At 36.1% G+C, this 14,819-nt stretch overlaps 1 protein-coding gene across 1 annotated transcript in view; it reads right to left on the minus strand.

Annotated features, from left to right (window-relative positions):
• Positions 1 to 14,819, minus strand: part of LOC127638538 (N-acetyl-beta-glucosaminyl-glycoprotein 4-beta-N-acetylgalactosaminyltransferase 1-like) — a 225,042-nt gene that overhangs the window by 43,415 nt on the left and 166,808 nt on the right. Inside the window, exon 8 of the mRNA XM_052120103.1 lies at positions 99 to 177. Coding sequence (XP_051976063.1) covers positions 99 to 177 — 79 coding nt within the window. The remainder of the gene's footprint in view (positions 1 to 98; positions 178 to 14,819) is intronic.

A 14,819-nucleotide genomic window follows, 5' to 3' on the forward strand; every position in this document is an offset into this window, starting at 1 on the left:
TAGATGGAATAAACAAAACGTTGTAAAATGCAATATCATATTCACAGGCTATAGATGCTGAAGTTTCATGCTAGAGTTTAAACTTATTTCAGACTCACCCCGACTTCAACGTGATCCGAGCCTTTTTCGTCTTGTTTGTGAAGAATCTCAAAGTAGTATCGTCTGGAGGCCATGAGACTAAAGGAAAAAAGTGTGAACATTATGAATTCAGTAATGGATTTAATTTGTGAAGTGGTGCATTTTCATCATTTTGTCATCATTATATTAACATGCACCGTATCACATCATATCATAACATTGTATCGCATCAAGTATATATCATAAAATAATTTCAACTTAAATCAACCTTTCATGTCCATTAATTACGTATTTGGCAAGTAGTCATGTAATAAGTGGCATAATGAGCAGACATATGGCCATCTTTGAAAAACAAACACCAGCAGAACTCCAACACAAACTGGAGGTGGAATTCATCTGTTTCTAGAGACTCCGCAATCTCTTTCTTCTCACATTATAACATAAATATTTGATTTGCAATTATTTTGTAGGTAGCCGTGTATTAATCAGGATAATGTACAGTTAGATGGTCATTATCACAAATTAAACCCCTTCAGGGTGACAATCTGATCACCCCAAAGGGGTTTATTTTGTGGCATAATATAATAATATATTGTGGACTAGTGATCGACCGATATGGGGTTTTTAATGGCCGATATCCAGAGAACAGGATGGCCGATAGGCCAATACCATGCCAATATATCACACAATTTAATATAGTAAATAACAAAAACGTTAAATTGCTAAAAAAATACATTTCATAAACTCTTATTCTCTTATTTAGCACTATATTTACTCAAAATTGTTAATATATTAGGAGGAAGGAAATAACAGTACACACAGTAGTCCAGCAACCATGGATGACATGTGTGCATTAACAATCTCAAAAAACACTGAATCAAAGCAATTGTACATACAATACATAGTGAATGAGACATTTACTCATACACATGAAGCGCCTTTACTTTGCAGTTGCACTCACGTGCTCGTGCGGATCCAGCATGAGCAGCAATCTCCTGACAGTTTACAAGGCCTGGATCGCCTGCTTGGATTGTCATTGACTGACTGTCATGATTTGTAAATCAGAGTAACTTTAGATCTGATCCTGAAGTTTTGATTCTGGTTGATGGAATACACGCTTCAGAGGAAGATATTAGATGAGCACTGGATTTTCATGAGGTTCATGAATTACATCTGTTTGAACGAGATATGTGCATATTTGCAAACAGTATATAATAGAAGTTTTATTGATATTTGCATTTTATCATTAGAAAAGTATGTTAAAAGTTACAGGGAACAGTTGAGGAGAGACTGTTAGAATATGTGCTTCAGAGGAAGATTTATGAGCGCACCACAGGATGCTGGATCTGCTCAAGTTGTGTGAGGTTTGTTTATTACATCTGTTTAAACAGATATGTGCATATTAGCAGACTATGCTAATGATATTATATGATATTAGTCTCATTGATATTTGCCTTTTTATCATTAGACAAGACAGTTAAAAGTTACAGGGAGCTGTTGAGGAGAGGGAGAATGAAAAGGCTCAAACGCGTGTGTCACGGCTCTGATATGCGGACCGTTTAAATGACACTGTGTTGCACACCGTGTCTACTATTGTAGTAACACGATGGCAGGTAACATCACAACAAACCGTGAATGGTCGCTTACATGTCTCAGTGTCTTCACATGCAAGCAGCTGATTCTCAGCGCCCTCAAGAAACAAATCAGCCAAATCAGCCAAACAGGAACATTTACCGGCCGATGTGATAATTAAAACATTTAGAATGGAATCAATTTATTTATACATTTTTCTTCAAATCTAGTTTAGACTTAATCTAAGTTACAATAAAGAAGAAACAATCAATCAAACATTCACAGTGTAGGTTGGAAAAAGTATGTGAACCCCTAAGCAAATTATGTCAACAAAACCTAATTAGAGTCAGGAGTTGGCAAACCTGGCATCCAATTAATGAAACGAGATTGGAGGTGTGGGTTAGAACTACTCTGACTTATAAGAAGCACTCAAACATTTTGAGTTTGCTATTCACAAGAAGCATCTGCTGACGTGGACCATGCCTCATAAAAAAAGAGATCTCCTCTGAAGACCTATGATCAAGAATTGTTGCTTTGAATAAAGCTGGAAAGTTTTACAAAGTTATCTTGAAGAGCTTAGATATTCATTTGTCCACAGTTAGACAAATGGTGAATAAAAGGAAAGGATTTAGGACTGTGGCTACTCTCCCTAGAAGTGGCCATCCAGCTAAAATGACCTTTTGGAGTGACACACTCAGAGCCCAGATCTTAACCTAATAGAGATGCTGTGGAATGACTTAAAGAGAGCCATTCACACCAGATATCCTAAGAATATGGCTGAGCTGCAGCAGTTCTGTAAGGAAGAAAGGTCCAAAACTCCTTCTGAATGCAAGTCTAATCTAAAGCTACAGAAACATGACTAATTATTACTCACCAACTCGATCTGTCACTCTTAAATCACCCTGCTCCAATGCCAATTATTCATAACAAAATGAGATTTATAAAACTGATAGCTCCAACTCTAAATTCTAATTAAACATTCAAAGCCATTTTACAATAGTCGATAAATGCACACCTTTGTCTGCACATACTGTATTAATGCATCAACTTGACTTTGTGGAGGAATTGTTGATTTGATTATTATTAATAATACATTTCACAATTGATTTAACAACGGGGACTTTATATAAAATTTCTGTTGGCCTACCTTTTAATAAACAAAGCTATAAATGACTGAAGTCTGTGCGTTAAACTGAGGTTATCACTGTTAAGGGTGTTTAATGCACTCGTTTGTGTTGTGCTTAAAGGAAAAGTTCACAAAAAAATGAAAATCATGCTATCATTTGCTCACATTCATGTTGTACCAAACTCTTGATTTTCTTTCTTCTGAGTAAATTATAACATCATTTTCATTTTTCAGTGAACTATCCCTATAAAAACACCCCTTTCCCATGGTCAAATCGACGCACAACTTCTTGTTGTTTATTCCTTTATTATCATCATCCCCCCCCCCACCCCCCCCACCCCCAGCCCCCGTGTAACATTTACATGTGATAATTGCTATATTTTGTGATCTTGTGCCCTGGCTATTTGAGAGATGATATTTGCAACGCAGTGTTCCAAAACAGCAAATTTGCTCATGTATATTCATGAAGGCTGCTAATGCATGAAACATAACTCAGCTCAGATGTGAACGCAAATGTCTTGTTTGCACCATTGGGCATATGAAACAGAGAGCAAACAGAAGAAGGGAGAACAGGCATGAGCAAGGAATGAACGGAAGATGAATTGAAAAGAGAAAGAGATGGAGAGACAGCAAAATAAAATCTTCACCCTTGGTTCTTTACAAACCCGAATGACTAATTTCTTCCATGGTACACAAAAGGAGAAATTCTATAGAATGTTGACAATGCTCTTTTTCCATAAAATGGAAGTGAATAGTGACTGAGACTGAACATTCGGCCCTATATCTCCTTCTGTGTTTTGTGGAAGATATAAAGTTATATGGGTTTGGAACAACATAATGGTGAGTAAATAATGACAGAATTTTCATTTAGGATGAACTATCCTTTTAATTGAGAAGGAAGTAAAGAAAGGAAAAAAAACGAAGTGTATGAAAGACTGCGGTAAAAGCAGAAAATAGCCGCTTTCAGCAGGAACAGGTGGAATTCTCAAGATCGTGAGTGGGCTGAGGTTCCTCAGATTTAGAATTACGGTCAGAGGAGGGTGTCTGTGACAGTGCAATTTCCTCAAATTCACACCAACTGATTCGCTCTGCCTGTCTCATATGCCACACTACAATCAATCACAGCAGGTGTTCCGGCACCATGCCAAAAAAAAAAAACTTCATAAAACGGAGAATGATGCAGCTTCCCTATCAGTTCCATACTCCATCAGATAGGAATCGCTTTCTCCTTAGATCGTTGCTCTAAAAACCACCTTGGCTACATTTTTAGACATGACAGGTGTGCTCCCAACACATTCCGACTTTTTAGGTTCCATTTAGGTTAGGATTCAATCTTAGAATGTAGCTGACTATATAGATAGTAGATGGTCAGGCAACTCACTATATTATAAACACTAGAACAGTGGCATAAGCTGATACACGCCTTTCACAGGATGCTTTTACTTAATCGAAATTCCAAAAGAAAGTGAGAGAGACGAGGCACTGTAAGGCTGTGCTAGTACAGGAGGTGCTGATATAAATGGGTGTTGTGGTGTCCTCATCATTCTGCAGTGAGGGAAAGACGGCAGTTCTGCTGGATTTATGGCAGAAACATTAGATGCCTCATCACACTCTGTCAGCACTGCTCAATTTTTACACACCTTCTTTTAACCACAATACTCAGTAGCTTGCAGTGATGATAACTGAAGCGTATGCCATCCATCAAAACTGATCAAACGACAATTTAACTTACATTTTGCAAAACTTGCAAGACAGCACTGTATTGAAATTCTTCGTTTGTCTTTTTCTTCTTCTTTTACAAACTTTTCTGCAAAATAAGGAATGGCCAACGTATTGTTTAATGTACAGACTTTATTTCAGCGGCTATAAACATCCCAACAATGGAGTAGCATTTGAAACATATTTAAAGACTCTTATGTAAACCGATTTCATACGGTTTTATACTTAAATTATGTAAATCTCCTATTGACTTACAGCGACTTGGCAACCTCTAGGGATTACATTTGGTGTAATTTGTATATTATTTGCCCCTTTACATGGATTGAAAGTTCAGCATTCAAAATCGAACTGCTGGCTGCCTGGTGATGATGTCAGCATAATAGTTGTACTGGGAATTATGATTCTTCATAATTCCCTTTCTTCAGAAACTTCAACTCAATTTGGATTGTTAGTGACTTGAAACTTTAAAGTACTTTCACTGATATTCACACACTAATCGGCCTGTTTAATCAGTTATCCGTTCATTAATATCAGGTGTATTGATAAACGGCAAAATCTCAAACAAGTCTCCGTTTGGATATGTTTCCCACTTTATCAACAATAATATTGTCATTATTATAATAATTATTATTAATACAGTATATCCATCATGCATGTTTTATTTTATTGTTGTAGTCTAATACAGATGCAACTGACAATTATTTTAATAATCGAATAATCTAACAATTATTGAAACGTTTAATCGACTATTCAGGCGAATGATTATTAGCTCATAATCAACAATTCAGCTTGTGCCTCAAGTTAAAAGTTTTTATTAAATGTGCTTTTTTTTAAATCCCCTTTTCTTCCAATTTGGAATGCTCAATTCCCACTACTTAGTAGGTCCTCGTGGTGGCGCGGTTACTCCCCTCACTCCGGGTGGCGGAGGACAAATCTCAGTTGCCTCCACTTCTGAGACAGTCAATCCACGCATCTTATCATGTGGCTCGTAGTGCATGACATCGTGGAGACTCACAGCATGTGGAGGCTCATGCTACTCTCCGCGATCCACGCACAACTTAAGTGTATTTTTTGGACTGCAGCAAGATTCTCTGATAAATGTACCTTGTTTTAAAGGATTTGTATTTTGGGAATATACTGGCTTCAGTTAATGTTCACATCAACCATCAAAATTGGGAAAAATTTGATACTAATGCCCCTGCGGCGCTCTTGTGCGTCATTCAATTTCTATTTGATTTCATGTTGCATCCAAAGAAATCAGACGACCATTCGACAACAAAAATATTTGCTATCAACTTCAACATCAATACATCAATATTTGCCATCAACAATAACTGTCGATTGCTTTAAACTATCACCAGAGCAAACCCTACAACTGAAGCATGTCGTAGGTGTAATGTTTGGAGTTAGAAAGCAAGTGTGTAGGAGTGTCTCCATAGGTGTGCGTGTGTGTGTAAGAGAGATGATGAATAGAGCCACAGTCAGGCTGAGAGAGAGATAAAGAAAGAGAGAGAGAGAGCGAGAGGACAAGCTACTAATTGTGTGACTAATTGCAAAAACTGACTCAGTCTCTCAGTAAGTGAGCAGAGTCGAGCCCAGTCAGAAAGATGAATGTGAGGAAGAATCTAACAACCCCATTACCATCACACTCTGTGCCAAGGTGAACCCTTATTGCACATGAGTCCTGATTACAGACTAAGAAGATGCTATATTTAATTTGAAACAGCATTTGGAACCCATTTTACTTTTGTACTCTGAATTTGTAATTCCAAGTTAAATGTTCTATCCATTGAGAATCAATTGGATTTTGAAAAGTGGTTTCTATGTGGTGGTTGGAGGGAAGGGGTTAAAAAATAAAGAGTGCTTAGTGATGTCAGCCAAAAATATTTTCATTTTTTTATTTTTTTTATAATATGCACAGATTAACTGTTTATAATAAGACCAGGAATGTGTAAAGTAAAGAGTTAATTTATGTGAACATTAAAATGAATTAAATCAAGACTGTGAGGGGTAGTTCACCCATAGGTACTTGTGCATAGTTGGCCTATCCATGACAGTAGAAAACCCTTGAGGAAGTGTTTATGCATATACCCACTGTAGTGCCCCTTGTGGCCATTGTTGAATGTAATTTGATGACAGCATAGCTACTGTAATCTAATAAATTTTTAGTCAAACATTAGTGTGACGCATTACATTTTACATTCTTGAAATCATATTACAGTTACTGGCTTTCACTTAAGTTTTTATTATACATTACTTGGGTCACAGATGTATAAATATTATCTTTTATGTAGAATTTAAACCATAAATTATGTTCATATCATGAGTGACAGCTAAAGGGTTTAAACCAGACATGGGCAACATACGGCCCGTGGGCTGGATCAGGCCCTCCACATGGTTTAATGTGGCCCGCGGCCCATTTATCTCAAAAGCATTTTTATTTTTCATTGGATGTTTCAGTTAACTTGCATTGGGACCTAACGCGTCTCCACAAGCATTTAACATGCTCAGTGTTGCCAGATAAGAGACGCAACACCCCCAGTTTGAGATTTACTTGCGCAAATTGGAAATATTCTGCCTAATGTTATACTTATTTTGTGCAATATGGCAACCATGCATGCGAGTGCGCTATTTCTGTCTCTCGCTTTCCCCCTTTTGCTTAAAATGTAGCGATCTCTAGTGCAATATTCTGCTCAAGGAAAAGTGTTATATGGATACTCTGTGTCCATTCTTCAGGCTGCTTGTGATGTTTGGTGCTACTAATTTTACAGGTAAACTTCTCAGTGATTAAATTAAATATAACAGTAGATCTCGGTATCATTTACAAATTATTCGACATATTGCCAGAGACAAATATGTATATGCATTTTTTATTTGTGCAATTTAGAAACGTTGAAGTCCCTTTGCATCTGTATGATAATCTAACTCTTGCAGTAATCATTTATCATATTCATGCAGTTGTGTGCTGAAAGTCAAACCATCGAGGAGTCTCGCATCATGACTCTTTTAGCATGTAAACGTGTAATGCCCACTTTGCCCAAACATTAAATGTTCAATACATTTAAATGTTTTATTTATTAATACGGACGCCTGATGTAGAGATGGTAAAATAAATTTATAATCTCCGCCTTTATTGAGTTTTTTAATGCCAGCTATAAAAGTATCTATCTTTGTAGAGCAAATACAATACTTTAGGCAATTGCAGAATAGTCCCATTAGTCACAGATACACTTCAGAAAACTATTTCTGGGCTTAAAAGTTACAAAAACCAAATCAAAGCATAGCATTGTAGCTCAAAAGGAATACAATGGGGCCCCCCCATACACTACTTAAAGCCTGATGTGGCCCCTTAACCAAAATAGTTGCCAACCCCTGGTTTAAACCCTCTGGGAAAAACAAGTGTATTACTTGCGTGTAACAATGAAAAAGGAGGAAACACACACACACACACACACACACACACACACACACACACACACACACACACACACACACACACACACACACACACAAGAATGAACTGGTTAGACAATGAGACAAGGGCTGCAACTAATGATTATTTTGATAAGCGATTAACCTAATGATTATTTGAACGATTATTCGACTATTCGGTGACTATACTAACTATGTATAACAATAAAGAGGACCAAATCATCTTTTAAAAATACCTCTAAATGACATTCACTGAATTAAAAGGGAAATTACTTTTTATAAGTTTAATTCAGTAAAGAAATTCACTGCAAAATTCCTATTGTTATCAAGTATTTTTGTCTTGTTTTACATTTAAAATGGTCAAAAAATCCTTAAAACAAGACACATTTACTTAAGAAGCAACATATAAGATATTTAGACTTGCTTTAAGACAATGTATATTAAATATAAGTGTATTTTTTCACTTGGTTATACTTCTGCGAGTGCAGTAAAGACAAACATATACTTATATTCAAGATCTATTCTCTAAAAGCAAGTCTAAATATCTTATATGCTGCTTTTCAAGTGAATGCATCTTTTTTTAAAGGATATTTAGATATTTTAAAATATTTATATTTTTAATATTATATTCAACACTCTCAGATAACAATTATTTCTTCTGTAGTAGAGCTGCTAAAGTAAATGTATGTTGTTTTAAAGGAGTTTTAGATATTTATATTGGAAAACAAGCCAAAACAAATCAAAAATGTATTTTGTTGCAGTGTATAATGGGGACTACACTTTCTCAACTTTCTGTTCACTTCAATCCATCTTTAACTCAAATAAAGCTGCGTCTTACCAATTGTTTTCATGATAAGAAATGCACAGTGACATTTATTATGATTCAATAAATTGCGAGCCATCATGTTATAATCTAGCTGCATTAAGTTCGAGAGAAGAGTGTCCCCATGACAGAGTGTGCATCTTTATTATGTGCATCCAAATTAAGGGTTGAGACGAACACACACTCACAATGCAGAATACACACACACTCACAAACACACACACACACACACACACACACACACACATATACAAACACACACACACACACACACACACACACACACACACACACACACACACACACTCACAAACACACACACATACAAACACACACACACACACACACACACACACACACACACACACACACACATACAAACACACACACACACACACACACACACACACACACTCACACACACAAACACAAACACACACACACACACACACACACACACACACACACACACAGGGCATCAATAAGTGGAGCTCTGCAGCATCTTTTGGTCATTGTTGTATGTATTTGCACACAAACATTTGCAAATACATTTTTACTATAGAAAGTTTGAAATTGCAAAATGTTTACTTTGATATTCCTGTTTTATACTCTAATTGAATTTAATTTCTTTTTGTTGAGGTTATTAGAATATAAATAACGTTTTTTCAAATTAAACATAATCCCCAGTACATACATTTATCACAATTTTACAGTAGTAACTGTAACTGTGATATTTTGACAAAATGAAATCATTTCATATTAAATAATCTGTTAGACCTCATTTTTATTACAACTGTGGCAGTGTTAGCCAAAGTTTCTAAATGTGTTTAGGCTACTATTTTCTCATAATAAATTCAATAATTTATTATTGTTATTTTTATAATTTTTAGAAATACTAGCTACATTGACCTTCCCACAGTAATGAGGAGCCACCCATGGTCTTACATATGCTTATGGCATTGCACTGTAAATATAAGTGCAAGCACCTGAAGGGATTTAAAGCCTGAACCTCCAAGACTTCTGGACAAATTATAGACAAAGTTTCCACCTGTCTAATACTGTATTTTTTTTTATTTATTTATTTGTTTATTTAACAGGGACATTGCACAACAAATGTGTTGCACAAACCAGAAATAGCTAGAAGCTAATTTTCATCTGTAGTCCCTGGACAGAGGCAAGGTGACAGCAGGTTAATACAGTGGACAATGAGCATTCCCAATGATGAATCCTTTCACAATACAAAATACAAATAAAACACCTGCAAAAGGATCATCTCACAAAAACATGCAATTGCACTACCAGTAGTATTTACAACTATTTACAGTTCCCTTTTGAATTTACCTTCTTATATTTTTAGCCAAACCCCAATTAACCAGTTTTGTGCTAATGATCACAAATCTGACCGTCTTTCAACCATTTCTTCAGGTTAAGTTTAAACTGTTGCAAGGTGCTACTCTCTCGCATAGTTAAAGGCAACGAGTTCCACATCCCTGCAGCTTTCACAGAAAAGCAATTCTGTCCAAAAGCAGAGGACCTAAAGTTGACATAACAGTCTCCTCTGTGGGAGGCTCACGTTGTTCTAAGTCCTACCTCTTCACACGATTTCACAAACATACTCAGGGGCTGTGGTGCCAAATCATGAAAAATTTTATATACTAAATTAACATTTGAAAACAAAACAAAATTTTCAAACGTTAATAATCTGTATTTCTTCACAATGTTACAGTAATGGTATGAAACCGTTTTTTATCTAAAATTTTGAGTGCCTGTTTGTACAAGCTTTGAAGCGGCTGTAACGCAGAGTTTGTTGATAAAGACCAATTAGTGATGCAATATGTAAAATGTGATAATATCATCGCATGCAAATAAAGCTTGGCTGCATCTGTGCTCATTTGCGGCTGAATATATCTGAACTGCGATAAATTAAATTTTACAGTTTTTATCAGTTTTGAAACATGCTTTTTAAATGACAGTGTCCTGTCGAACAATACGCCTAAATACTTGACAGACTCTGCTTCGTGAATTCTTGTTCCTTTTACAATAATTTCCGAGCAGAGTGAGAAGTATTCCTTATTGTAAAAAACGTGCTGACAGTTTTGCTAAAATTTAGTGTCAAGCATGATTGTACCATCCAATCTGAAATTTTTTCCATCGCTCCCTGGAGCACAGCTGCTGCTTTCTGTCTTAGTTTTGCATGGACATATATCACGGCGTCATCGGCGTACATTTGTACGTGAACTTCAGGACAAATAGCTGGAAGATCATTTATATAAACACTGAATAAGAGAGGGCCCAAAATGGAGCCTTGTGGCACCCCAACTGAGCAGTCTAAAAACAAAGACATAGTGCTCTTAATTCTAGTGCAGTGCATCCTATTCTCTAAATAAGATTTAAACCATCGTAATGTCTCGTCAGAAATACTGTGAGCGGACAATTTAGATAACAGGATGTTATGGTTTACCGTGTCGAATGCTCTTTTCAGATCTAAAAATATGGCACCCACCACCCCCCCTTTATCCAACATGGCTTTGAGTTGTTCAACAAAATAACAAAGTGCCGTTTCAGTTGAATGGTGTTTTCTAAAACCGAACTGAAGAGGATTCAGGGGGTGCTCTCCATAATTCAAATGATCCATCAGTTGCATGGCCACTACTTTCTCGACAACCTTAGATATTACAGGTAGGATACTCACTGGTCTATAGTTGGCCAGCTCAGCTTTATCTCCTCCCTTATGCAAAGGTGTAACCACTGCCTTTTTTAGACAGTCGGGAAGACCGCTTCTCTGATGGATCGATTGATTAGTTGAGTAGTAGGTCGACATAGGGTGGCAGCATTCCTTCTAACCATACACGAATCTAAACCATAACCATCCTGTGACTTTGAAATTTTAAGTCCTTGTAAAATTTTAAGGACTTCTTGCTCCGAGACCTCACTTAAGTGAAACACTGGTTTAGTTGAATCTACATATTTAATTTCCCTTGTTCTGTTACCAAAAACAACAACCAAATCATTAACTGAATCTTTGAAAAAACTATTAAAAGCACTAGCTACCTTTGATTCTTCTTAGCGTTAAAACATTGTTTATTTTAATTTCATAACATTTTTGAGACGATTTTTGCCGAGAAATAGTATTAATGTGCTTCCAGACTAAGTGATTGTTTCCTTTAGCTTGTGTTATCACATCAATAAAAAAGTTTGCTTTCGAAGTCCTTAGTTCTTTCACTACTTTATTCCGATAATCCTTAAATAGACGCATATCATTATCAATGTTCGATTTTAAAGCCTTTTTAAGTAAATAATCTCTTCTACTCATCAAATTCCAAATGTCTTTTGTCAACCAGGGTAAATGTGCCTTTTTATTCAAGTTAACGCATTTTTTAATAAATTTTGCCTTAACCTTATTGATTAGATCTAAAAAGCTCCCACAAAATGAGCCTATTTCATCATTAGAGTTCAAAATATTCCAGTCTACCTTCTCCAACTCTTGGTCAAAATGTGCCAAATCTTTATTGGGTATTCTATAAAAAACCTCTTTCTTATTTGTTCTAAATGTAAATCTATTTTTGTTTAACTTTCTTGCGATAAGAACTAAGTTATGATCTGATATACCTGTAATAAAATTAAAAGATTTTATTATTCTGTCAGATTTATTTGAAAATACCAGGTCGATTTGTGTTTTAGATGTTTTGGTTATCCTTGTCGGTCCCTTTATTAGCTGTTCAAAATCATAAAGTCCTATTATTTCCTTTAACCTTTTCCTACTGTTTTTATCTATCCAATTTACATTGAAATCCCCTAGTACAATCACTTCTTTACCAAGAGTATTTAATTCTTTTAAAATCTCCTTAAATGATGTATAAAATTTAACATCAGCCGAAGGTGGTCTATAAAAACCAGCTAAAATGAATGACATCTGAGGTGACACATTTATAGTTAAAGCAATACATTCAATCTCTACATCCAATTTATCTTGCACATTTATCTGTTGGCATTGTAAATGCTCTTTAACATAGAAAAGTAATCCACCACCTCTTCCAGTAGACCTATCCCTTCTAAATATGCTATAGCCTGGAATGCAGTATGCTGCCTGAGGAGATATCTTTGTTAACCAGGTCTCCGATAGACAAATAAAATCCAAGTTCGAGTCCGTAAGCAGTTTTTCCACCTGGTCGGTTTTAGAGGAAATACTCCTAACATTTAAATGTCCCCCCAGCAGACCTTTAGGTTTCGATTTCGCGTCCCAGATAACTTTAGCGTTATCTGGGACGCTTGGGAGTCCCAAACACCTCTGTATATGTTTGATATTATGAAATAAACAGGACAATAAATATAATAGGCTCATAAAAATAATATGACAGCAAATAAATCAACTTTTCTGTGTCTTTTGTTGTTTTCATCAGCTACAAAAATAATGTCAGTTTGATGCATGCCCTTATACTTGAAAACCATGAACAAAACTATGCAACACAAAAGAAAATGCGATCCAGGCTACATTAAATACAGGTTATGTTTTTTGTACCCACATAATATGCTATGTAAAATCTTGGTCGTGAAGAAAATCCATTTGACATCTGCTGGCCAAGAACTTGAGTCAGATCCAGTGGAATCCATCTCTGAATCCTCCCTCTAGTGCTCTATCTTTTTAACAGCCATTATGGTTACCTTGTCTTCCCACACACCATTTGTCATCCAATCATATCATTATTTAATCGCATATGCAGGAATAATCTAATGGAAAGCCCATCAGAGGCTTCATCATCATTCACGTCTCAAATTCATAACGCAAGACCAGACCTCTAAGACAAAGAACTCCGACTATCAAATGAGTTTGTCTCTATGGGAAACACTTGGTGTTTGAGCTATCAAGCTCAAGTTTACAGATATAACCAGAAAAGGAATATAACTCCTTGTATCCCATTGACCCCTCAAGAGAACTTCTCAGGGGGTTACAAAGGAACATTCAGACTCTTAAAGTGGTACATGCTGGTCTAACCAGGTCTTAACAGAGTATGGCAAGGACCGTAAAATAAAAAACCGAAAGTATCTTTCTTCTAAAAAGGTACAGAGTCATGCTTCAATGTCACTTTGAAAATATTATGCAAATTTACATTTTCCCATAGTGTCAAACTAACAGTTGTGAAGTGAACATATGGTGAATAAACAGTTTTTGTTTTTGTCCACTCAGCACTGAACAATGTCTCAACACTTTCTTGATCTACAAGATGGTTGGAGTTCTTTGAAATAAAAGTAGGTACTCTGCTCAAATCTATTCAACCAAGTGAGTGCACTCTCAATGGATGCAAGCAGAGGAGTCTGTCTTTTCTTCTTTAATGCTTGATATAGCATTAGATAAGATGCATTATCTGATCAATGGAAAAGACTCACAGCTGTTACAGCACAATGGACTATCCTGCATATAAAGCAAAGTGCATAAACTTCGATCAATAGCTATCATTCCCCCTCTATTTTTCTCTCTTTAAAAGTCAATCACAATATTGATTTATGATCATGGTAATCATGATAAACTGCATGACTGAAAATATTAACAATTACTTATGTATTCTCTATCATTGGTAGACAAGCCCTGCATGTACTTCCCAGCTACACAGTATGCAAAAAAGTAGCATGTCCAATGAGTTGGATGTCCGAATACTGAGTATTCATTAGGTACACAATAGCCAGATGGCATATTCTTTTACTAAGATTCTGAAGAGTCAGCTAACAGCTTTGAAAGAAAAAAATCAAAACAGATAAGCCTAACCAGCTTGGCCAGGCTAGGAGACTAGCTAGCCACCTTATACCTTCAGCAGGGACGCCAAACCAAATTTATGGAGTCTTGGGTTCCCAAGCCGAATGCTTGTAATCTATCCATTATCCCTAGGGTGGTTTGGTCACTGGTGTCTTTTTGCATAAAAAATCAATAAACTTTCTGATGACAAAAAGGACCACAGATTCTGAACTGAAACAATAGCTCCAAAACCTAGTGAGCTGGCAACCTAGACAGTATTTTTTCGAATTTCAAAGGCATGCTCCTGGAAGGATATTTCTTCAGAACAGTAGTTCCCTAGT

The sequence above is a fragment of the Xyrauchen texanus genome, chromosome 46 (assembly GCF_025860055.1).
Source record: "Xyrauchen texanus isolate HMW12.3.18 chromosome 46, RBS_HiC_50CHRs, whole genome shotgun sequence".
NCBI classification, from domain to species: domain Eukaryota; kingdom Metazoa; phylum Chordata; class Actinopteri; order Cypriniformes; family Catostomidae; genus Xyrauchen; species Xyrauchen texanus.